The sequence below is a fragment of the Oreochromis aureus genome, linkage group 13 (assembly GCF_013358895.1).
Source record: "Oreochromis aureus strain Israel breed Guangdong linkage group 13, ZZ_aureus, whole genome shotgun sequence".
In the NCBI taxonomy this organism is placed as follows: Eukaryota; Metazoa; Chordata; class Actinopteri; order Cichliformes; family Cichlidae; genus Oreochromis; species Oreochromis aureus.
This window is the reverse complement of record NC_052954.1, coordinates 6,513,919-6,536,584: the sequence shown is the minus strand read 5'-3', so window position 1 is coordinate 6,536,584 and position 22,666 is coordinate 6,513,919. Positions and strand designations below refer to the sequence as shown.

The 22,666-nt window shown below is 40.9% G+C and overlaps 2 protein-coding genes across 2 annotated transcripts; one reads left to right on the top strand and one right to left on the bottom strand.

Annotated features, from left to right (window-relative positions):
• Positions 1 to 5,963: 5,963 nt before the first annotated feature.
• pcgf6 (polycomb group ring finger 6) lies at positions 5,964 to 13,954 on the top strand. The gene is made up of 10 exons (XM_031741126.2): positions 5,964 to 6,462; positions 6,722 to 6,821; positions 7,768 to 7,864; positions 8,915 to 8,970; positions 9,067 to 9,126; positions 9,698 to 9,812; positions 10,551 to 10,578; positions 10,870 to 10,968; positions 12,852 to 12,938; positions 13,057 to 13,954. The coding sequence occupies exons 1-10, from the start codon at positions 6,367 to 6,369 to the stop codon at positions 13,105 to 13,107; spliced, it is 789 nt and encodes a 262-aa protein (XP_031596986.1). The 5' UTR covers positions 5,964 to 6,366; the 3' UTR covers positions 13,108 to 13,954.
• A 1,030-nt stretch (positions 13,955 to 14,984) lies between these two features.
• Positions 14,985 to 20,687, bottom strand: LOC116321336 (alpha-internexin-like). Its single transcript, XM_031741138.2, has 5 exons — positions 20,131 to 20,687; positions 18,689 to 18,919; positions 17,852 to 18,379; positions 16,209 to 16,333; positions 14,985 to 15,548 (listed from the first exon to the last, which is right to left on the bottom strand). The coding sequence occupies exons 1-5, from the start codon at positions 20,422 to 20,424 to the stop codon at positions 15,374 to 15,376; spliced, it is 1,353 nt and encodes a 450-aa protein (XP_031596998.1). The 5' UTR covers positions 20,425 to 20,687; the 3' UTR covers positions 14,985 to 15,373.
• Positions 20,688 to 22,666: the final 1,979 nt, after the last annotated feature.

Below are 22,666 nucleotides of genomic sequence, written 5' to 3'. Positions count from 1 at the left end.
AGAAAACACTGAGCACTGATTCATTGTTGCCTTCAGGATCCCATCTGAATCCTTTCTTAGAGAGCACCTCATGGGACTGGAACTTACAGCTGTACAGTGTAGGAATGCATTTAAAATACTTAAGTTATTGGTTACTTAAAAGTATAATGTGCTTCTTCTTTCCCATAAAACCTTGCATTGTTGCCTCGTTATTCTGCTGTACCTGTCAGAACAGTATGATTTGTGTCCTTGGAAAACTGAATTCTGCAACTTCTTTTTCCAACTTTTTAATTTGCAGCTATGCACCGAGGTTGCCGTCACTTTATATTCTCTTTTTGCTGGTTTTTTAGCTTTGTTTTCATATCTAAATACCAGGAGAAATATCATATCTGTGTTCTCATTAGGACTGGGATTTGTGTAGGGCCTTCAAATCCAAAGACAAAGAGGAGTTGAAAAGGGTGCAGAGAGAGTTGAGGGGACTGATAAGGAATGGGAAGGACAGCTACAGGCAGAAGATGGAGAACCAGCTTCAGCAAAATAACGTTGGTGAAGTCTGGAGAGGCCTCAGAACCATCTCAGGCCACAAACATCAGAACTCTCTGCCTGGGAGGGATGTGAGGTGGGCAAATGAACTGAATCATTTCTTCAACAGATTTGATTCAGCCATGAGGCAGTCTCCAACATCGGCTGCAGACTCACCCACCCCCACTGCTGCTGTTCCACCTCAGACACTTCACACCTCCTCTATTCACCCTGCTCACTCCTCCCAACCCCCAACAACAGCATCCAATACACACTCTGTCACGATCCTGGGTCTTATGACCCAGTGTTTTGAGTTTTAGTTCTTTTGATGTTTATAGTGTATGTTTAAGCTTATTAGGTTTCCTATGTTCATTTGTTATTAGATTCCCCTCGTGTCTTCCATCCCCTGTGAAGTCTCCCTTGCCCTTCATGTGTTTCATGCCTGTGAGTCTTATGTTGTCAAGTTCATGTCGTCAGGTCTCTGTCTCATGTTTCCTGTTTTATTTTGAAGAGATCTTGTGTCCATAGTGTTTAGTTTTACTCTTCCACTGAGGTCGTTATGTTCATGTGTGTCAGCTGTTTCTCCATGTGTTCCCACTTCCCTCATTATCCTCCTGTGTGTATTTAGTCCGTGTGCTTTCAGTCAGTCCTTGTCAGGTCGTCTGCTCATCCACATCTCAACTTCAGGTATCCATGTTCATGTTTAAGGTTCTTCATGTTTAGTTTTAGTTCACCCAGTTTAGGTTATTGTTTGTTTCACCAATGCTCTTTTGTTTGTACCTTTTTGCTAGCCACAATAAACGGCTTGTTTTTTGTTAAATCCACGTCACGTTCAGTTTTTGGTCTGCGTTTGAGTCCTCTTTTGCAACACATACAGTCTGCCCCAGCCAGACTGTGACACACTCAACACAAGGCTCCAGCTTGTCTCTCTCAACCACCCAGGTTAGGAGGGAACTGAGGAGGATTAAAGCCAAGAAGGCAGCGGGTCCAGATGGCATCAGCTCGAGGGTCGTCAGGTCCTGTGCTGACCAACTGTGTGGGGTGATGGAGCACCTCTTCAACCTGAGCCTGAGGCTGGGAAGAGTCCCACAGCTCTGGAAAACCTGTGTTGTTCCAGTGCCAAAGACTTCACGCCCCAAGGACCTCAACAGCTACAGGCTGGTGGCTCTGACATCCCACCTGATGAAGACCCTGGAGTGGTTGGTCCTGGCTCAGCTTCGGCACCTTGTGAGCTCATCACTGGACCCACTTCAGTTTGCCTACCAGCCTGGCATTGGCGCGGATGATGCCATCATTCACCTCCTACATCGTTCCCTCGCGCACCTGGAGACCGCTGGGAGCACTGTGAGAATCATGTTCTTTGATTTCTCCAGTGCCTTCAACACTATTCTTCCCTCGGTTCTGAAGGACAAGCTGGAGAACTCTGGAGTGGGCCATCACCTCACTACCTGGATTTTGGACTACCTCACCGACCGACCACAGTATGTGAGGACTCAGGGCTGTGTGTCGGACAGGGTCGTCTGCAGTACGGGGGCCCCACAGGGAACGGTTCTGGCTCCGTTCCTCTTCACCATCTACACTGCAGACTTCTCCCACAACTCCACCCAGTGCTTCCTGCAGAAGTTCTCTGATGACTCTGCAATAGTCGGCCTCATCACTGATGGGGACAACAAGGAGTACAGACGACTGACTCAAGACTTTGTGGACTGGTGCCAGCTGAACTACCTCCAGATCAATGCCAGTAAAAAGGAGCTGGTGGTAGACTTCCGCAGGCACAAGCATCCTCCACTGCAACCACTGAACATCCAAGGTATGGACATTGAGGCTGTGGACAGCTACAGGTACCTTGGTGTTCATCTGAACAGCAAACTGGACTGGACTCATAACTCAGACGCCCTCTACAGGAAAGGGCAGAGCAGGCTGTACCTGCTGCAGAGACTCAGGTCGTTTGGAGTGGAGGGCCCACTCCTGAAGACCTTCTATGACTCTGTGGTGGCCTCAGCCATCTTTTATGGTGTGGTCTGCTGGGGCGGCAGCATCTCTGCTGGGGACAGGAAGAGACTGAACAGGCTGATCCGAAGGGCCAGCTCTGTTCTAGGATGCCCTCTGGACCCAGTGGAGGTGGTGAGTGACAGGAGAATGGCGGCTAAGCTGTCATCCCTGTTGGACAACATCTCCCACCCCATGCATGAGACTGTGACGGCACTGAGCAGCTCCTTCAGTGGGAGACTGCGGCACCCACGGTGTGGGACGGAGAGATTTCGCAGGTCTTTCCTCCCCACTGCTGTCAGACTCCACAACAAAGACTTCAAATGATCAAACACACACATCCACACATGTGCAATAACACTAATGTGCAATAATCTTTTCTGGCATCGTTGTATTTTTACTCAGTTGTATATAGCATTTGTATTCTATTTTTATCTTATTGTATATTTTATTCTACTGTATATAGTATTTTATTCTATTCTGTACAGTTGTGTACTGTACTTATTCTTATTTTATTTTATTCTAATTTTTGCTTCATAACTTTTGCACTGTCCACTTCCTGCTGTGACAAAACAAATTTCCCACGTGTGGGACTAATAAAGGTTATCTTATCTTTAGCCTATGGCCTATAGGTTTACTTTGCTAAATGCTAATTATGACACAGCACGCTTCAGGTCTCTTATGGAGAAATGTGAAAGTAATGTAATGAGTACTGTAATGAATTACTTTCTCCTTGGAGTAGGTACTTAACATACTGCGTTATTTTTGAGTAACAACAACAACACTGATAAGAGCAGAAACAGCTCCAACGTGCACACACAACATCCACAGCAAGCAATTAATTTGCATGAATGCCTTTGATATATTGCTTACTGATGGTGGTGACTCTGAGAGTGGAGCCAATGAGAACCCGGATGGCTGAATTCTTATCAGTTCCCATCTCTACTGAAATACATTTCCTATAATGACGACATAACTGAAAAGAATTCCTGTTTTGAGAGATCATTGAGATCAACCGTTAAAAAATAGAAAAATAAGTTTTTACTGCTGGTATTTCACAAAATGACAGACAAAACCTTTTTTGTGACTTAGCTGACGAGTTCTGTTTGTTGTTTTGTTTTTTGCAAAAATACAGGATAAAGTCCAAATAAGCTGAGAGTACTTTCTGTAACTCTACAGATTTATTTCTGATTGTGTGCCTTTACTTTCCTGTTCAGTGGTTCCTTCCCGTTCATGTTCCTCAGAGAATGCTACATTAACACAAGGCCCCCTAACACACACACACACAGACACACACACACACAGACGGGCTGCTCAGGTTTGTAGATATCCGAGAAATATTTTTTCTAAAAGAAATGACTGAAATAATGATGTAAGGTCTGTTCTAAATGCTGCTTTGGTTTATCTGTAACAGCATGTCTTAACTGTGATGGTCATATCAGTGCAACATGTAACTCCATTAGGACTGCTTATCTCTATGTTACCATGGAAACAAAGGTGACTTCACACAGGAACCTATGTGTGGACTTTGTTAAACTTGTTTTCTCTTGTAGTAACTTAAATAACTCTTCTAAACATGTACAAGTTTCACACAAAGACTTTATCACGGAGATTATTAACAGCTCTCAATGACAACTATGGTAAAACACCTCTGTGATGTATATACACTTGAATTACTGGCAGCTTTTAGAGGCATGTTGACAGTAAATACCCAGGTCACCCATAGGTGTATTCATAGATATCGTTAAATATAGCAGAGGAAAATAATTGCTTTTACACCATATTATGGGCAAATATTTCACACAGATATGTTTTCCCTAAACTACCACTTAGATATTTGCTTTTGAGATTTCTTCTTGTTTCCTTCAAATCTGGAACTCCAGGCACCTCGCTCGATTCATAAGCAGTCCCAGTTACTGTCTCTGGTGACCCCGTGTGGTTGAAAGGATGATTAACACCAACACCTTTTCAATTAACATAACTGAATTGATTTCCCTGTAATTCTTGTTTTACATTGACTTTTTGCTCTGAATGGATAAAGCCCCATGGAGCTGTACCCCAAAAATGTATCTGTAGTTTTCCCTCTGGAAATTTTCATCAAGTTTTTAATAGAAGGAACTGAGTCAATAGAGTTACATTTTTAGGGTTTTGCATCTTCTGCGATGATGTCAGTCACATCATAGCACCATGACTCACTTTTTGTAGTAACCACTGGGGTTTCAGGCCATGATGTTGGAAGAAAAGGCCTGACTAGCAGTCTATGGTCCAATGCATCCCAAAGGTGTTCTGTCACGTTTAGATCAGGACTCAGGCAGGGTAGTCAAGTTCTTCTATACTAAACTTGCTCATCCATGTCCTGAAGGACCTTACTTTGTTTACTAATATACAGTCAAGCTGGAACAGGAAGGGGCCATCCCCAAACTGTTCCCATAAAGTTGGAAGCAAGAAATTGTCCAAAATGTCTTGGTATGCTGAAGCATTAAGAGATCCTTTCACTGGAACTCAGAGGCTGAATCCAGCTCCTGAAAAAAACAACCACACACCATAATCCCATAAGTACCATTCTCCTGGCAGCGGCCAAAACCAGAGTTATCAGTTGAATTGCTAGATCGATAACTGTGATTCATCACTTTATAGAACATATCTCCATTTGTCCAGAGTGCTGTGGCAGTGTGCTTGACACCACTGCATCTGAAGCTTTGGATGCAGCTCATGGAAAGCCCTACCATGAAGCTCTCTAGCTGCACTGTTCTTGAGCTAATCATGAAGCTTCAAAAGTTTGTAGAAGTAGTCTGCGTGCCTAGGTGCTTGATTTTATACACCTGTGGTCATGAAAGTGACTGGAACACCAAAATTCAATGATTTTGCTGGGTGAATGAATACTTACCAATATATTGTGTAACTGTGTATTGTTTTGTAGCTTCCTTGTAAAGATTAATAGGTAACCTTCTCTCTATGACCTCTGGTCGCTACATTGCTTGGAGATTACTTTGTGTGGCTAATCATTAGTAATTAGTTTAGCCGTTTAGCTCCTTTACTAGCCATTGAAGACTGTCTCAGTAGCACCCTCTGCTGTGCGCCTATTGAATTACAGCCAATTTCTGTGCAAGAGGATTAACAGGAATTTCACTGATTCATTACAAAGTGTCTATTTCCATGAGCCATGAGTATCACATACAGGGCAGTCAACCCTTCGCTACAACACTTTGTGTCTTTCAGAGTCATTCACGGATACATGTCAACCTGCCGGCTGAGTCAGAGTCTGTGAAGTTTCAGTGCTTTCTAACAACAGCAGCTACTTAAACGCATAAAGACAGGCATACAATTATTTGTTGAAGGCTTCTTTAAAGAATACTTGGGAGCCACTATATATTCGATACAGTATATTAATTATATATTAGTGATAAAGAAAAGAATAGGTTTGATATATAATTTATGCTCAAGTCTAGGGTCAGATCACATTTATTTTGAAGTACCCAGACCGGAAGTTGTAATATAGTCGCCATTCGCCGAACACGAGCGAGGGAAATTGGGTTGTTTATATGAGCATGAAGAAATCAACAAAGTGCATTAAGTTAGGACGTGATATCGTTTTGTGTTAAATGTAATTTTTAGGCATTAGTACGTCTGAAGGATGTTTTTTACTTAGTCATTTTCAGTAACGTTAGCTGCTAAACGGTAGCCGCTTTCACGTGCGTTCTTTTTTTCTGGTCTTGCATGTAATAAGCCAGCTAACGTTAGCCGCCTAGCCAAGCGTGGCTAACTTACAACAAGTTTAGCCAGACTTAAAGAAAACGTCGCTCGTTAGTGCAGAGCTGAAATTTAGCCAGAGGAAGCTGTTAAAGTTTCCATTTTGGCCGTAACTAAAAGAGACCAATGAAGGGTTTTGAAGCGGGAATGTCATCGCCTCCGTTAGGTCGCAAGAGTCATGAAGGGTCAGCGAACGCATCAGACAGCGACTCCGAGGACGAGGTGCGTTTACAGGTGTTTTCCCTCACCTGTGTATTTTTCCCTGCTGTGTTTATTCATAATGGAGGCGGATTTTCATGCTGTTCTGACAGTTATATCTACTGTCCAAGAGCTGTCCTGCCCACTGAACTTAGCAGAACAATGCACTATACGAAATGTACACGTTAATATAAAAAGTAGCTGACGCATAGTAATTATAAGGTTATAGTGATTTTTTTAAAATTATGTAATCATTTACGTTGGTTTGTTTACGTTTCTACAGCCCACGCTCCCCCTTAATCAGTTCTATCCATACATCCGCTGTGCCCTTTGCTGTGGGTTCCTCATAGATGCCACCACCATCACGGAGTGTCTGCACACATGTGAGTTACATCTTTGTCTGCTGCGTTTAATAATTAAATGTGGTACATTCTTTGTGGTGGGAATAATGGTTGTATCAGCATTTATGCAGTGCTGTGCAAATGTCTTGCACCACATCACTTACAAAAAAATGCAAGGAAAATGAGAAAAAGGTGCATACATGTGCAAATATACATGGAAATGCAGTATATAAGACAACAAAGAATTTGTACAATTGCTACAAGCTTGAAAGTCTATATTTGATCCACTACCTTAATTATATGGGGAAGCCTTCTTGTAGTTTCTTTAAGTAACTTTCAGAAATAGTTCTCCAGGCTTCTTGAAGGACATTCAAACCTTTTTTTGGATGTTGGCAGCCTTTTGTTCCGTCTCTCTCAAGATGATCCAACATTGCTTCGTGTAGCATTCAGGTTGAGATCCACGGGAGGTGCAGTGTTTGGGGTCACTGTCAAGCTGTAATGTGAAGCCGTTGCCATTCAGATGCATTCCAGACAGTAATGCGTGGGAGATCAAAATTCGACAATACTGAATTTCATTATTTTTGACACGATCTTCATTTCCCTGAAAATGGTAAGGTAGAAGGGCTTAACTGAAAACAAGTGAAACACATTGAACAGCGTTCAGAAAGCCTGAATAACTATTACTCAAGACCACTTTAAAAATTAGAAGAAAGTCTGGCTCTTTGGAAGCAAAATGTAAAGAAATAAACAGTGGCTCAAGATATTTGCACAGTACTGTAGATAATAGAGATGAATGCCACAAATACATGAAATATGTATATGAAGCAATGTCTGTTTGCATAGTAGCTTACATTTCTGCAGAAAAGTCGTAATGATCACAAGTATTTTTCACACAGATTTAAATGATACTTAAAAATGTTTGTGGTCATGAGAGAAATGGGTATTTGATGTCTGAAAAGTATTTTTTGTGCTTTTTTTCCTCCCCAAGTTTGCAAAAGCTGTATTGTGAAGCACTTCTTCTACAGCAACAAGTGTCCCACATGCAGCATTGTTGTCCATCAGACACAACCTCTTTACAACATCAGGTGAGTCTGACTATTCTGGTCACATAGGAATCGTCTAAGCAACTTTCAGGTGCTTTTTTTCAAAAAGGGTCAGCACAGCAAGTAGCTCTTCATGTTATGATTTGGCAGATTTTTATGCCAGATCAGTACATCAGGTCTTATGGAGTTATGAATCCTAAGTAGACAGTTTTGGTTCTGATGGTTGTACAGAGCAGGCAAGGAGAGAGGTACAACAGTGAGTTCTTACAGCCTGTCATGGTTTGGTGCTGCTTTTCAGCCAATCATGTTGATTTGTGTTGTATCACATGAGGCTGATCTGCCACACAGTTCCATCTGTAAAGTGCTTTATATGCTGAATAACCATTATAGCTGTTTTAAAAAAGCACTGCATGTGTTTTGTATTTTCATAGCAGATTATGATGAAATAAGAGTGGCTCAAGACTTTTGGACAGAACTGAAATCAGGGAAGTGGAGAAGAAATGAGTGCTTTACAGTGTATCACAGTGACCCCAGCAGCCTGAGCCTAGAGCAGTGTAACTAATGTCTCTTTTCCATTAGTGTCAACTCGACTCAGTTTTGGTTGTTTTTCATTAAAATTGAGTACCTCCTAAATGTGCGTGGGGTTGTTATAGCAACATGGCTAAAAGTCCCATCACGTCATTTGTATATAACACAAACACAACATAACAATGGAGGACATTGAGGTGATGGTATACCTGCTGCTCTGTCTATGACTTTTGTCAGACTCTGGGACACAGTGTCGCTCTCATGACTCGAATGATGCCACTGGCTAGCCAGTCAGTCTACTGATGTCACATTTCAGATCATTCAAATCACGTGGAACCCTGGCTGAGTAGGCACTAAAAGGTACCTGATACCAGGTGCTACCACCTATTGAAAAACCCTAAAAACTGAGTCGATTCAAGCCGAGTAGGTACTAGTGAAAAAAATGCTGTAAGGGATGCTCGTCTTTTTTCCAGGGACTACTTGAGCACACATTGACCTCCCCAATGGAAACTTTAGCCATGTTTAATATGAGTATGCATCGAGGTTTGTCTCGTTTCCCTGCAGGCCCGACAGACAACTTCAGGATATAGTTTATAAAATGGTCCCCTTCTTGGAAGAGCGTAAGTATGTAGGCATATGAACCATATTTGATGTGCTGCATTTTCCAGTCCACATTTTAATGTGATCTCTCTCTCTTGCTCCCCCCAAAAATGCAGTTGAAAGAGAACAAATGTGTAACTTCTACAAAGAGAGAGGACTGGATGTACCAAAACCAGGTAACATGTTTCAACTGTTGAAGTGTAGTAAGGCCAGTGCATTGTAATATACAGTATGTAAGTACCAGATAAAGTAATAACTGACCACATGACCTTTGACAGTTTTGTGTTTAACGAGGAGCTGCTGTGCTCTTCTTCTTTTCTCTCTTATAATATGACAGCGCTGGGTTGTCATGTTAAACATAGACACAGTTCCAAGAGAAGCCGAAGCCTCAGCGTTCCCCCCTCTCACTCATTTTCAAACATTTTTCTCTTCTGCTGATGATGCCTTATGATTAAAATGCAAAATCCTAATTTTATGTATTGCTGTAATTTCTGTTGCTGTGGATGTTTGCTCTGTCAGCTCTCATATCCTGATTTGAATTCATTAAAGGGCTACTTTAAGATAGACGGAGTGCTAAGGGTTGAAATTTTTAGAGCTGTGCTATAATTGTGCAGCCTGTGTTGCTCCTTAAGCGTAGTAATGTTAGACTAGAACCGAGTAAAAATGCAATTTAGATTTACAGATCAAGAACTGGAAGTGTAAAGATGCAGCACAGCAGTGCTGAGGGTTCTCCTTCCTCTCTTGCAGTGATCGTCTCCCCTCCATGTCCTGCTGTTATAAAGAGGCAGAAGAAGGACGTTCCTCAGTCTGTGTTCACCGTTCCTCCAGAGCTGGATGTGTCTCTGCTCCTGGAATTTGTTGGGTAAACATTTGTACTGTATGGTTGTTTGTTTTTATTTTATTATTTGTTACCCATTAGTGAGAATAACAATCAATCAATTTGCTTGTGGTCAGTCTTTCTAGCTCTTGTTTTGAGAGTTCAGTCACTGCTTTGCGGTTCCTGATTAGAGCAGTTACTGCTGTCAGCGGCTGTAGTCCAAGATGGCTAACAATCTTTTTAGGTTTTTATGAGAGACTTGTAAAAGGATGGGTGCTTTTAGTTTTTGTCTCCCCAGGCTTTGTTTAGACACCCTGTGCAAATCTTTTTGGGTGGGGGGGGGGGATTTACAGATTGCTCCCTGATTGAATTTAAAAAGCCTGTACTGGGGGGAAACAAACAGACAAACAAATGAAATACTATTTTTTATAAAAATCCAATTGGGGGTGTTTTAAACTGTGCTTTAGTCATATTTGGGCAGTGCTTCAGCCCTGCTGCTTAAATCTGGTGTCAGTGTCAGTTGCAGCCAGAACAAGCAGAATGTGATTTTAATGTTTTGGTTTTATAGATAAGTTGATGTCCAGATACCCAAATCTAACATATATTAAAAATCTGATTTGAAAAATGATTGAGATGAATGAAGTTAAACATGGGTTTTTCAGGAATGAAGGGTTTATCATGCAGTTACGTAGAACCACCAGCAGGTGGTTCCACTGTCTCAAACTGACAGATTCTTTACAGCCAAAAACTTGAACATCTCTTGAATCTCTTCTTTGTTTTCAGGGCTGAAGAGGGCATCTGCAACTACAAGGTAAAATCTTCAATCTAAAGGCTTTTAGATGATTATAACATATATGTGCAGTTGATTTCAGGACCTGTTAAAGGCTAATTCTGTCTCATGTTTTCGGGGTTGGGGTTTTATGTGGGTGGTAGGGGGCAATGACATGGCTAGGCTACAAGAAACAGTGAGCAAAAAGTACCTCACTTACAGTTTCAGTGTAACGTTTAACACCAAGAAATCCGTGTCAGAGTTACAGAGGGTGAAAATGTTGTCCTGGTTTTATAAATGTGTCTTATACGGTTTCTGTTTTTTTCCGTTTAGCCGTTGGAGAGACGGTACGTCCGCGTGTCAGGTGAGGCCACCGTTCGCCACGTGGAGCTGTTCATCAGGAGGAAGATGGAGCTGAGCCCATCATGCCAGGTGAATCTGCCAAGCTTGCAGCTTGGTGCAAGACTGCAGACTTACAGACTTGGAAGCAGGACAGTAATAGAATTTAACGTTACACTAAAGAGTCGCTGTGCAGAATGACAAGTGTGTGGATACTATTTTAGATTAGGAAGACTTTGTGAGCCTACAGGGCTGTCAAAATGGCGTGCAGACAGGAAATGCATGATCCAACAAAGAAATGTATTCTCAGTCATTTTGCACACTTCAGGGCAGCATACACCTGTGGAGGAGGATGCACATTGAATCGGTTTGTCTTGCATGGAAACCTGCACTCCAGGAATGTTACAGGATTAAGGCTTTTTGTCGCTTTGATTTGTTCCTGCAGTTTATTTTAATAATATTTGGTTGACATAAACTCACCGAACCCTTTATTAGCTGCAGTGGGGCAAGAGATGCATTTCTGCATATCTTAATAGTAACTAGGGATGTTGAGGGTGACTCATTTGTTAGTGGATTAAACAAGAGAGAAGATTAGACCAGTTGACTAGTCCAAAATATAGAAACTCATTGGAAAACATTGTTTACCTGTGCCCAGTTTTCAATGACCAAACAAGTATTTCCTGTGCTGTTTATCACATTCTTCACTTATCAAATCGTATTTTAAATGTCACTTTGTGCTGTGTATGACGTTGCAAACACACAGAGTGTCAGATTGTTTTGCTGAGTTTATCTAACTTTAGTTTTCGTTCCTCCCGTGCTAGCGTCCACACCTCGGTGCAAAATGTGGTCACACATTGCTGCATTCAAATGTATTCTACATAAACATACAGCTGCTCTTATTAACAATAATGCAGTGTTGGTTAGCACAGCTGTTGGCTTTTTATTTTCCAACTCGTTTGTTTACTTCCAATCACAGAGAGAGAGGACTAGTGTCTGGTGGCGCTGTACCATCATACATTGTCTGTCTGGGCTCTGCTGAAAGCCATATGATGAGAATTATTGACTGTTTATCAGGATTGTCTGGAAGATGTTTCCCATTTCTTCTTCAGTTTCACTGGCAAAGTTATCCAGACATCAAAACATAAGAGGAATGAGGAGTGCACGTGTACATGTCAGAGAATACAAGCTGAACATTGACGACTCAGCACCTCAGGTCAAAACTCAGCAGGCTGCCGGCTTCTAAAGGACAACAGAGAGTCCTTAAATACAACTGTAATCTGATTAGAGTCTAGTTATTAGAACAGTGATACCATATTTCTGTCTCAGAGCAGTGAACCTGCAGTAGGAGATGGCTTGTGCTGCAAATATATAAACTTAATATCAGAATTGTCCTCATTTCCAGAAGAGAAACATTAAGTGCGATCAGAGTTTTAAGGTATTTGTGCGTTTTGTATTTAGTAACACAAGCGGAGGATTAGCAGCTTAAACTGATTTCCTGGCCTCAGTGTGACACTAAGGTTTCCTGTCTGGACAAACCTACAGGTCACTTTTTAATGAAGGAGATGTTCCAACACTCTGAGGTTCACCTGAACTTTTACATCTTGTTGCGCTTTAATTTATAACTGCCAGGTATCTACGTCCTGCTTCCAAAGTTTACACACTGAGAAATGTCAAGGTGATGTCGCTATTACAATCATTTCTTTAAAGTATGTGTGGGGAAAAAACTCATGAATTTGATGCAATTTGATGATTCTTTATTTCTGGTTTACTGAGAAGTGTCCAAATTATACTTCTGGTAAGATAACTGGCACGATGTTTGACCTGTCTTCTGGTCAAACATCAAATCAAACTGCAGATCCAGAATTTTGTACCCCAGCTTGGGGGTCTGGATTGAATGCCTAGATTTTTACCCTATGTTCTCACTTGGAATCACATCACTGTGATGGTCTGTAATGCTGTCTGTGTGTGTCCTGCAGGTAGATGTGGTTTGTGGAGATCACCTCCTAGATCACTACCAGTCACTCAAAGAAGTACAGAACTTTGTGGGCGAAGATGCTCTACAGGTTAGAACCAGAAAAGCACGTAGTAGGACAAACCTGTAATGACACTGGAAGTTTTACAGAAGGCTGGGGGTTATCATCCTTTGAGTAATCGCTTTGCTTTTGTTTGTCTTTCATCCAGGACGGTCTGTTGGTGCTACACTTTGGCTTGGTGCTGCCCTCCCAGTCTTAAATATGAGACGTGGATTTAGCCATGATCTGAACTGCTGAACTTACATTTTGGTCTTTGTTTCTCTTTATAAGACTCATGTCTTCATAAAGCTCTTGGATATTAGACTTTAATGAATTGTTGCTAGCTGATTACAAAACATATAAAATTCAAACCTGAACATGGCCACATTTGGCCCCTGGCAAACGTTAATGTATTATTTCTTTATTGAACAGACTGGAATAAAAATGAACTGTTTTGATTGAATTTTTAACAAACCAGATGATTATCTTTAGTTCATAGTTACCACGAATCTGTTGGACACAGATGACATCCATCTGAATTACTTGGTACCCACGTGTATAACATGAATTTGACCTGATAAATGAAAATGACACATTTCTGTTCCTGCTAGGCTGTTGTTTGAAGATTTGTTTAAAACTGTTTGCTACTGTTTCTGTAGCGAAAACTGGACTGTACCACTGTGAATGGACCTGAAACTCTTAAAGCTGCTATAGCAATATAGGCAGCATCTGTCTAGTTTACCCAACTTTTTGCAACCCAGGGATTGTCTTTAATGTTTTATGTTGACTACAAAGCTGTGATTTAAAGGGCTGCAAGAAAAGGACTGCCACTACCAAAGATTTATGTATGTTAACGCTTGCTTCTTAGAGATTCATAGTTATTTTAAGAGCTATCGACTTCCTTCTGCTGTTAATAGAAAAAACCGATCAGCTGAAACATACTTTGAGTACAAAAGCAGTTATTTAAAGGGAGTTTGTGTAAACAAGTCTTTGATATGGTTTGTTTAAAAAAAATGTTTGTACTTGCTTTTGTCAGGTTGAGTTAATAAAAGCACAACTGAGAAATATTTCCTGATTCATCCTTGATCTCTGCTTTTACAATTGGGTTTAGAGAGGTCTGAATAGGATGTCTAAATGGCGGGTATGGTATTTAAGAAAAAAAAAAAAGTTCAGATTTAAAAATTTAGCGCATTCAATAATTTAATATGCAAAATCCAAAAGGATTTGTCTCCTTCTGGGCTCAAATCTGTGAAATTGTTTGTCGTTACACAAACGTGTAAACCGTTACACTATGGAGCCACTTGTCCATAAACAGTACACCTAACCTAAATGGTTCCTATGGGGGAAATGACACTATAATGTTCCACCAGTGATGCACATGCTGCCACTACATACTGTGCAATAAAAGCCTGTAGATCAGGGACGTCAAACTCATTTTGCTTTTAAAGTGGACCGTTCCAGTTCAAGTCAGTCTAATCTAGACAGTGACAAATCACAACTGTCGTCTCAAGGTCAAACTCCCCTCTTTGTCAGTGTAAAGAGGTTTAACTGCTCATTTAGTCTCTGAAATGTTTTAATATAAGAAAAAGGACAATTTTAACCATGCATCTCAGTTTTTCTACGTCTTTAAAAAACAAAAAACAAAGCAGCTATAGTAAATGAAAGAAATATGCCAGCACGACTTTTTGGGCTTTCATTGTTAGAAATAAATGTGTAAAATGGTAGAAAAGGTTCTGGTTGCCCAGGTTACCTTGTAAAATAATTCAGAAATATTTTTTCTATGGTAGGTAGTGAAAAATCAGGAACTTTCCATCATTTGATTTTCTATTACTTAACTACTTTTCCAAAGCCGTGCAGTGAGCCAGATTGGAGTCTTTTCCAAGCAAAGCCTAGCCTTATGATCACCACCCCTGCATTAGATTATAGAAAGCATGTGATAACAGTGCTTAACATATGATTAGGAACTTGTTGATAATTGTTAGAAACTCATGAAAGAAGTCGGCGAACCTAGATTTATTGTTCCATTCATTAAAGTATAACATCTATCTGCCACCTCGAGTCATCATAAGAAACCACAGTTCCAGTCATGTAATTTTATTTGCTTATCATTTTAGTGATATCCAAGTGGAACTGACAAACTTAATTTGTGGGTAAATAAAAGCCATGTCTTCAAGTCTAAGCAATGTCTATTTTCCTCTCATTTCATACAGGTTTCAGTGCATGAAACTGCAGCAGCAAAGTGAAAGATTCCCCATTAACATTTAATACTCAGGGTAATGTTTACTGCGGTACAAGAGATGTGTAGAGCAACCTGGAGGGTCATGTTAGTTCCCTTTGGTTAATAATGGAGATTAAATATTTAAGACTACAACAAAAATGTCAAATACACACTGCTGACTATGACTCAAAACACTGACTTTCAAGTCTACTTCCAAAACATCTGTTCCGGACTTAACAACTATGATGTCAGATTTCCCTGTATATCTTCAGTTGTTGGAGTTGATGTCCGCCTCGTCTTTATCCTCGCTGACATCTTTGAAGCTTTCCTTCGCGCCTCCTTCTTTCTCCCTCCTGGAGGAGCTGGATGAGGCTCGAGGTTGGTAGCTGTAGTTGAAGGACATCCCTGAGTTAAAGTGAGTCTCCTCCCCTTCCAGCAGTTTCCTTATAGGAGCAGAGGAAACAAATGTCAAGCTACAGACAAATAGAGCATGTCAGGAGATAGCCAGTTTGTTTTTCAGAGAAACTTCAATAAAAGGTTAACACACTGACATTTACTTTCCTGCAACTAGTATGAGGGTAAATTAAAGCCTCCCTACTAGGCGGACATGCCAATTAATTATTATGATAGATATTTATGTATTCGTAGCTATAGTTTCAATGAGACTGAGGGAGTACATGTAACTTGAAGAGGGTTTATTTGAACTGTATTTTGGGCATTGGCGTAACTTTGTGCTGAACATTGGAGGGGTCAAGATCTCTGCCTAAATAAATAAATAAATCTGGGTAAATTCCCAGATGATTAAACATGCAACTATTTTGCTGGTAATACCTGAAATTAGTAAAGAAAATCAACAGCCTATTTATGCAAGATAATTCATAATTTTATTGGGGGGGGGGATTTACATTGGTTGGGTCTGATTTATGGGGGGGTCATAACCCCCCCTAACCCCCTTGGAAATTATGCCCCTGATTTTGGGAAAACCTCATCAGACAGTGCTATTGCGTGGTCTTTGAAGTGAAGCAATACCTGTAATCAATACATATGTTATTTGCTCTTTAAGCTAAAAGATAAGGTTGCATTTTCTTGAATCCACTTAGCACCTATAAGCAGCGATCTCGATGTCCAGGGCCATCTTGACATTGAGCAGGTCTTGATACTCTCTCAGATGATGAGCCATCTCACTCTTCAGGTTCCTCAACTCAGTATCCATTTGGCTAATGGTGTCCTGTTGCAATGGAAATGAGACAATAGATGTAGAGTATCACCACTGTCAAATGAATGACACCTAAATAGTTTTTTTTTTTTTTTTTAAATCAGTAGCCATACTTTTTCTGTTTTCTGAGTCATTTTCTGTGATATTTCTTCCTTCTGTAGTTTCCTGTTATAAAGACTCCTCTAAAGTTTATTAAGGGATTTCCTTTTTGTTTCAACAACCTTTGGGCTAAGCTTTACTGCCCGTAAAAAGCCAGTGAAAGCCAGATGGCCTTCCTGTATCCGACTGAGCAGGTCAGATGTTAAGCTAATAGACATTCAGACTTAATTCACTAAGAACTGCTACAGTCACAGAGGCTGGTTAGACTGGCAACCACACACCAAAGGTCAACTCTGTGCCGCAGCTTACACATGGTTTAAATATTCATTTCCCCAAAAAACAGAGCCAGAACTTTTTACAGATAGTCAAGTGTACCCCTATTTTAGCCTCAATACAATTTTTTGTGAATTTGTTTTTAAATTTTTTGTTGTTAGAGGAAAAAATGTTGCTATATGAAAGTGGTAGTTTTCTTCTTCATTGAACTATATTATAGTGAATATTTATCTTCTCAAATAAAGATGAGTGGTCAATTTCCAGTGTGCAGTGGTCAGTTTGGTAGTGGCAGACACAAAAATAAAACCCTAGCCCCCAAATTTCAGTGAGAGAAAGAGATAATCAGATGTGCATGTCATGTTCAGGTATGCCTGAAAATATTTAATAAAGAAAACACCACTAAGATGCTGAGGGCTGTTAATTTGCAATAGTTACATGAAGTTTAAGGAAGTTCTGGGTTCAAACAACCACGGCTAAGCCCATCTTTAGCTAAAACTTTGAGTGTGGCTGTAAATTTTTTCCATTATGTTTACAGTTGAGTTGTTCAGATTGGGTTTTAGTTGAGCAGTTGAGATACATAAGAAATAGGAAATGGGTTCTAATTAACAGGCACACTATCGATCTGATCGAATTATTGAATGAATGTCACAGTAAAGCCTGAGAGTATTTAAAAACCAGCTTTCAGCGAGTCTTTGATCACAATTATTCTGTAGGATTATCTGTATGCTGGATTCCTTTTACTAAATCCTTGACACCATGGGGACACCGTGGTGTGTGCTGTTAGCCAAAAGCTTTACTCAAGCTGTGACATAATTGATGATTAACTTGACCTTGATATCTGCAGACTTTCAATCCTATTATTCTACAGGTTTACAGATAATTGTGACCTCCTTCCAAGATTTCTCCCAAACGATTTTAAAAGAAGTTTTCTCAACTTTGGCTTTTTACAGTTTCAGTTCTTACTCAGATTTGATCGAATAATCCTTCATCCAACGAGCATATATGAGTAGCACAGTATTTCTGCCTCTTATTGTTGCTGTTTATGTCTCACAAAAACAGCATGGAATTTGTGGTTCTAGTTCTGCCTTTAACTTTAGGTTTATGCATGAATCATAACATACTGTACAAAAGACTGCTTTAAAGTTACTGTTTGCTTGCCTGCATTGCTGTGACTTCAGCGTTGTGTGTATCCTCCATCTCTGAGATCTGCCTCTCCAGAGACTCATTGGCACCCCTTAGGGTCTCTATCTCAATGGTCTTGGACTGAAGCTGCCTCCTGAACTCACTGATCTCCTCCCTGCTGGCCCTCATGGCCTCGTTGCTCCTCGTGGCCTGCTCGCTGAGGCTCGCAAACTTGCTCTTGTACCACTCCTCAGCCGACTGCAAGTTCTTGGAGGCAATGGACTCGTACTGGTTGCGGATCTCCTTCAGCGCTGAGGTGAGGTCCGGCTTGGCAAGCTCAACCTCCACAGAGACCTGCTGCGCCTCCATCATGCTGCTCAGCTCCTCAATTTCTTCTTCATGGACTTTCTTGAGGAAGGAGATTTCGTCCATCAGGGACTCCACCCTGCGCTCCAGGTCCAGGCGGACGGCGGCGGCATCATCCACGTCTTTTCTGAAGGACCTCAGGGTCTGTTCAGCTTCTTCCCTCGCTCTCACCTCCTCATCATACTTTGCACATAGCTTCTAAAATGAGACAAAACAGCAGGGTTGAGAAGTGAGAAAGTGCTAGAAGTTTGATCCTAATGGGGATTCTAGCTTTGAAGCAAGCTGCCCCCTTCGTGCCTGAAAGAATGAAGCTAATAACTGCAGTTCCTCTTATTTCCCCCCTTTGTAACAACTGTACTGGAGATGATCTCTTTAATACCATCCATTTAAATGTTTTAAATGTCTGTGTCCATTTTTAAGTACAGTCTATGTTTTTGTTTAACTCAAATTCGAACAGAGGAAGAAACTTCTTCCTTTCGTCTCTTCAAGCCTGCCCTCTTCTCTCACCTGCAGCTCGTCCTCCATGTTGTTCCTCTCAATCAGCACTCGGTTCTTTTCCCTGTTCAGCTCCTCCAGCTGCGAGCGCAGGTCCCTCAGCTCCTGCTGGTAGAGATGAGCGATGCGGGGCCGCTCGCTCTGCTTCTGCCGCAGGGTCACCAGCTCCGTCTCCAACACTTTATTCTGCTGCTCCAGGTGTCTGACTTTATCGATGAACATGGCAAAGCGGTCATTGAGACCCTGTGCAACAGAATAAGCACTTCTTTACTACTAAAAAATATTTAGCATATTAAATACATGACAGGCAGCTTCCTGTTTGCTCATGTGGTGGCTGTAGCTCAGGAGGTAGAGCAGGTCATCTGCTGATCGGTGGTTCGATCCCTGGTTCCCCCAGTCTGCACGCCAAATATCCTTGGGCAAGATACTAACCCCAGGTTGCTCTCCAATGCATAGATCGGAGTGTGAATGTTAGTTAGAAATCACTTAAAAGGATAGAAAAAAGTGCATGGCTGAAAGCGGCATGTTGTATAAAGCACTCTGATTGCTCCAGGAGAGTAGAAAAGCGCTATATAAGAATCAGTCCGTTTACCATTCTCAAATGGTAAATGGACTTTATTTGAATTCTTTAATAAAATACAATCCAAACTTTGAAAATAACACATGGTAATGATACAGTGCGTATTGGGCAGCAAAGCAAACTGTAAACATACAGGGATTTATCCACATATAGAAGGTATCAATACCAAAGCTGGTATTCCTATTGGAGAGATACTACAGCAATATTATCGATACTTTGTTTCTGTCCCCTAACTTCAGTATTTAGCCCACTCCATAATGTTAAATAACTTTTTCTTTTTAGATACTAAATAAATAAATATACCTTAAACATGCACTGTAAAAAATGTCAGAAGTTTATTTTGTTGACTGTGACATCTATGTTGTTGATAACACATTTAAACAACAGAAGTTGACTCAAAGCCCTTTAGAAACAGGCGCATTTACATTTCAGGTCCGAGTTTCAAACTTTCAAAAAACAGATTTGTTGTGTTTGCTAAATAAACCAAGTAAAAATGATTTGGTGGTCATTAAAATGTGTTCAGAATTTGCCTTTATGAGTTTAAAGTATCAATATCGATCTTAGTATCAGCAGTACTGGCCAATACCAAAATCTGCAGTACTTTTAACAAAGTTGGCTCTTGTGTTAGCAGTATGTGTCTGACTACCCTTCAGAATTAATCTGTCACTTTTCTTTCGGCTCTATTTCGGTCTTCATCTAACGCGGAGGGAAGTATCTGCTTCTTTGTCATTAAATCTTGGAAGCTGCCTTGTCTGAACTAGGCAGGAAGGTGTAACGGTCCATAGTGAGCTCGTCGTCAGGGGTGGCCCCTTTACACTGCTGTGCATTCTTTCCTGCATCTCCTCTTCGTTTTTCGGGCTGTGATCACACCTACCTGCAGCTGCTCCTTCTCGTTGGTTCTGATCACTTTGAACTCATTGCTGACCACGGAGGTCTGGGACAAGTCCAGGGAGGCGGTCGGCACCGTAGAGAAAGAGGTGGAGGTCCGTCCCCCCCGTCTGTACAGGGTTACAGAGGACGCGCTGTTGCGCGACGCTGCCATGGATCTGAGGCTCGCAGGGCCCCGCGGAGACTCGCCGCTCATGCGAGAGGAAGAGACGGGGAATCTCGGAGAATCTCCGAAAATCTTCCGATAGGAGGACGACGTGTAGCGGTCTCCGTAGCTCATCTTTGCTGTGACTCAGAGATAACACCGTGACGCGTAAAGAGATTTTCAGGAGCTTATAAAACTGCGGGTGGAGTGAACCATTTACGCACAGCGGGACTCGTAATATTTGTCCAACGGAACGAACACACTGAACGAAGTTTAGTCATTCAAGGAAAAAAAATCAAGCTGATAACTTTTTCCCATATTTCAACTTCGTCTGTTTTATTTTTGTGTGCATTGAGAAAACAAAACATAAAGGAACAGATGGAATTAGCCACGCAGACACTTCACCTCTCCTTACCTGTGCGTGTGTGTGTGTGTGTGTGTCTTGTTGCGGTATACTTGTTATTAGCGCAGATTAAGCTCTGTGGCTGAGGGGAGAAAGAAGAACAGTTTGTAGTATGAGCCAAGCAAAAGTCGCTTAAGTTCAGAGACGTGAAAAAGAATTGTCTGACAGAAGGAAACGAACATGAGTCTTCTTGTCTTCCTCGGGCCAAAATCAAATGACGGCTCACTTCACCGCGGTCAAAATCACTGGAGTTCAGGCAGGATGAACAACTTCCAGACCCAAGAAGTGCTCCATGATTTTTCACTGTGCACCAGAAGCCCATTATCAGCAAAAATGAGGGCTGTAACACCCGCCTGACCACCTAATTGTGCATGTTGGACCCCAGCCGAACCTAAAACCGCGTTTAAACTTCCTAACTCTCGTTGTGACTCTCAGTCCCAGACTTTACAGATTTCTGCTGGAATCAAGTCATAAATATTGTACATGGTCGCATTTTTAAAGGCTCAACAAAAAACAGAAGAAAAAAATATGCCAAACTGGCATCCTCACCTTAACAGCTCCTCCTCTCTGCCACTTTGAACACTGCTTCCGCGGTTCGTGTCTCCGTCAGCATTGTTAAAGCTTTCCAAGATCCCGACAGAGCTGGTCAGATGTAAAAGCTATTAACAATTGAAATAAATGAAACATTAAATAATATGTTTAAAGTTATAAAGATAAGACATTTAATGAAAGTTTTATATTATATGGAAGAAGAGGCCAGAAGTCCAAAGTAACGCGATATTTACCCAGATAGCAAGACAACATTGAATTGATGTTGATTTTTCATCCGATCCGTCGTATATGGTCAGGGTTGAAATGCCAATGTTGTAACAACATTGAAATACTGTGGTAAACCGACGGTTTCAACCGACGATTCAACATCAAAACCTAACGTTGTTTCAACATTAAAAAAGGGTGCAAGAGTGATGTTAGGTCAATGTCACACTTCAACATTGATTCAATGACGTCGCCTGATATTGACTCAATATTGTTTCAATATTTCCTTGCTATCTGGGTAAAATCCCCATGTATCAGTCCTATATTCACATATGTTGTATACAACAATGGCAGTAAGAAAAATATCTTTTAATAGCTCTATATAGAATCACTTTAGATCAATCTATTCAACTTGAAGGAGAGGTCAGAGGTGAAATGTGACATGATATTTTACATCTTTGTACTTTCTATATGTTGAAAATACATTTCTAAGTTTCTAAGGCTTGCTTCAAATTTCACTCAATAAATCAGGGGCCATTCTAGGTTCAAACTTTTAGGGGGCTCACCTCATGATTATAATGTCATGCATGCAGTGCGTTGTAATTAATATTAATGGAATATGCCGGTTGAAAATATAATCAACCATTTTCACATTTGTAAATCTCGATTCAGTTGGATAAACATCACAATGTTAATATAATTAGCTGGATGACCAATTATTTTATCTAAGAATAATTCAGAGATTTCATCGAATCCACCCATTTTAGGGTGGAGGTTTTCATTATCAAACCAGAGGCAAAGGCTCAGTCATTAAAGAGGTTAAAGAACTATTTGTGGCAAAGAAGACAAAATGAGAAACATTATTTCAGACTTCTAATCACATAGAGGCAATCGACCAAATCATCAAGCACTTAAAGTGGCATCATTCAGTACAGACACTGGAAAATCACCCTGCCACTCCACAGACCTGTACACCAAGCTAACTGGTAATCGAGTTGTTTCATATTAAAGTTTTTGAATTCATACAAACCCTCCCTTTATTATACAGACTCAGCATAAAGCATCATGTACCCCAATTTCACAAGTGGAGAACAGATTTGTACTCCGTCACATGAATGTAGTGGCACCATCCTGCTCAGCCATGTTTAGAGTGACAGAGTACGAATCCTGTAAAATGCCACCATTCAATATACTCTGTATAGAATTTGCACGGGCATT

Excerpts from the sequence above, each read along its gene's own strand:
- pcgf6 (XM_031741126.2), top strand. The coding sequence starts at position 6,367 with ATGAAGGGTTTTGAAGCGGGAATGTCATCGCCTCCGTTAGGTCGCAAG. Across the intron at positions 9,127-9,697 it reads ACTGGATGTACCAAAACCAG|TGATCGTCTCCCCTCCATGT; the intron begins GTAACATGTTTC and ends CCTCTCTTGCAG. Across the intron at positions 9,813-10,550 it reads CTGCTCCTGGAATTTGTTGG|GGCTGAAGAGGGCATCTGCA; the intron begins GTAAACATTTGT and ends CTTTGTTTTCAG.
- LOC116321336 (XM_031741138.2), bottom strand. The coding sequence starts at position 20,424 with ATGAGCTACGGAGACCGCTACACGTCGTCCTCCTATCGGAAGATTTTC. Across the intron at positions 18,920-20,130 it reads ACGAGAAGGAGCAGCTGCAG|GGTCTCAATGACCGCTTTGC; the intron begins GTAGGTGTGATC and ends TCTGTTGCACAG. Across the intron at positions 16,334-17,851 it reads CTGAAGTCACAGCAATGCAG|GACACCATTAGCCAAATGGA; the intron begins GCAAGCAAACAG and ends CCATTGCAACAG.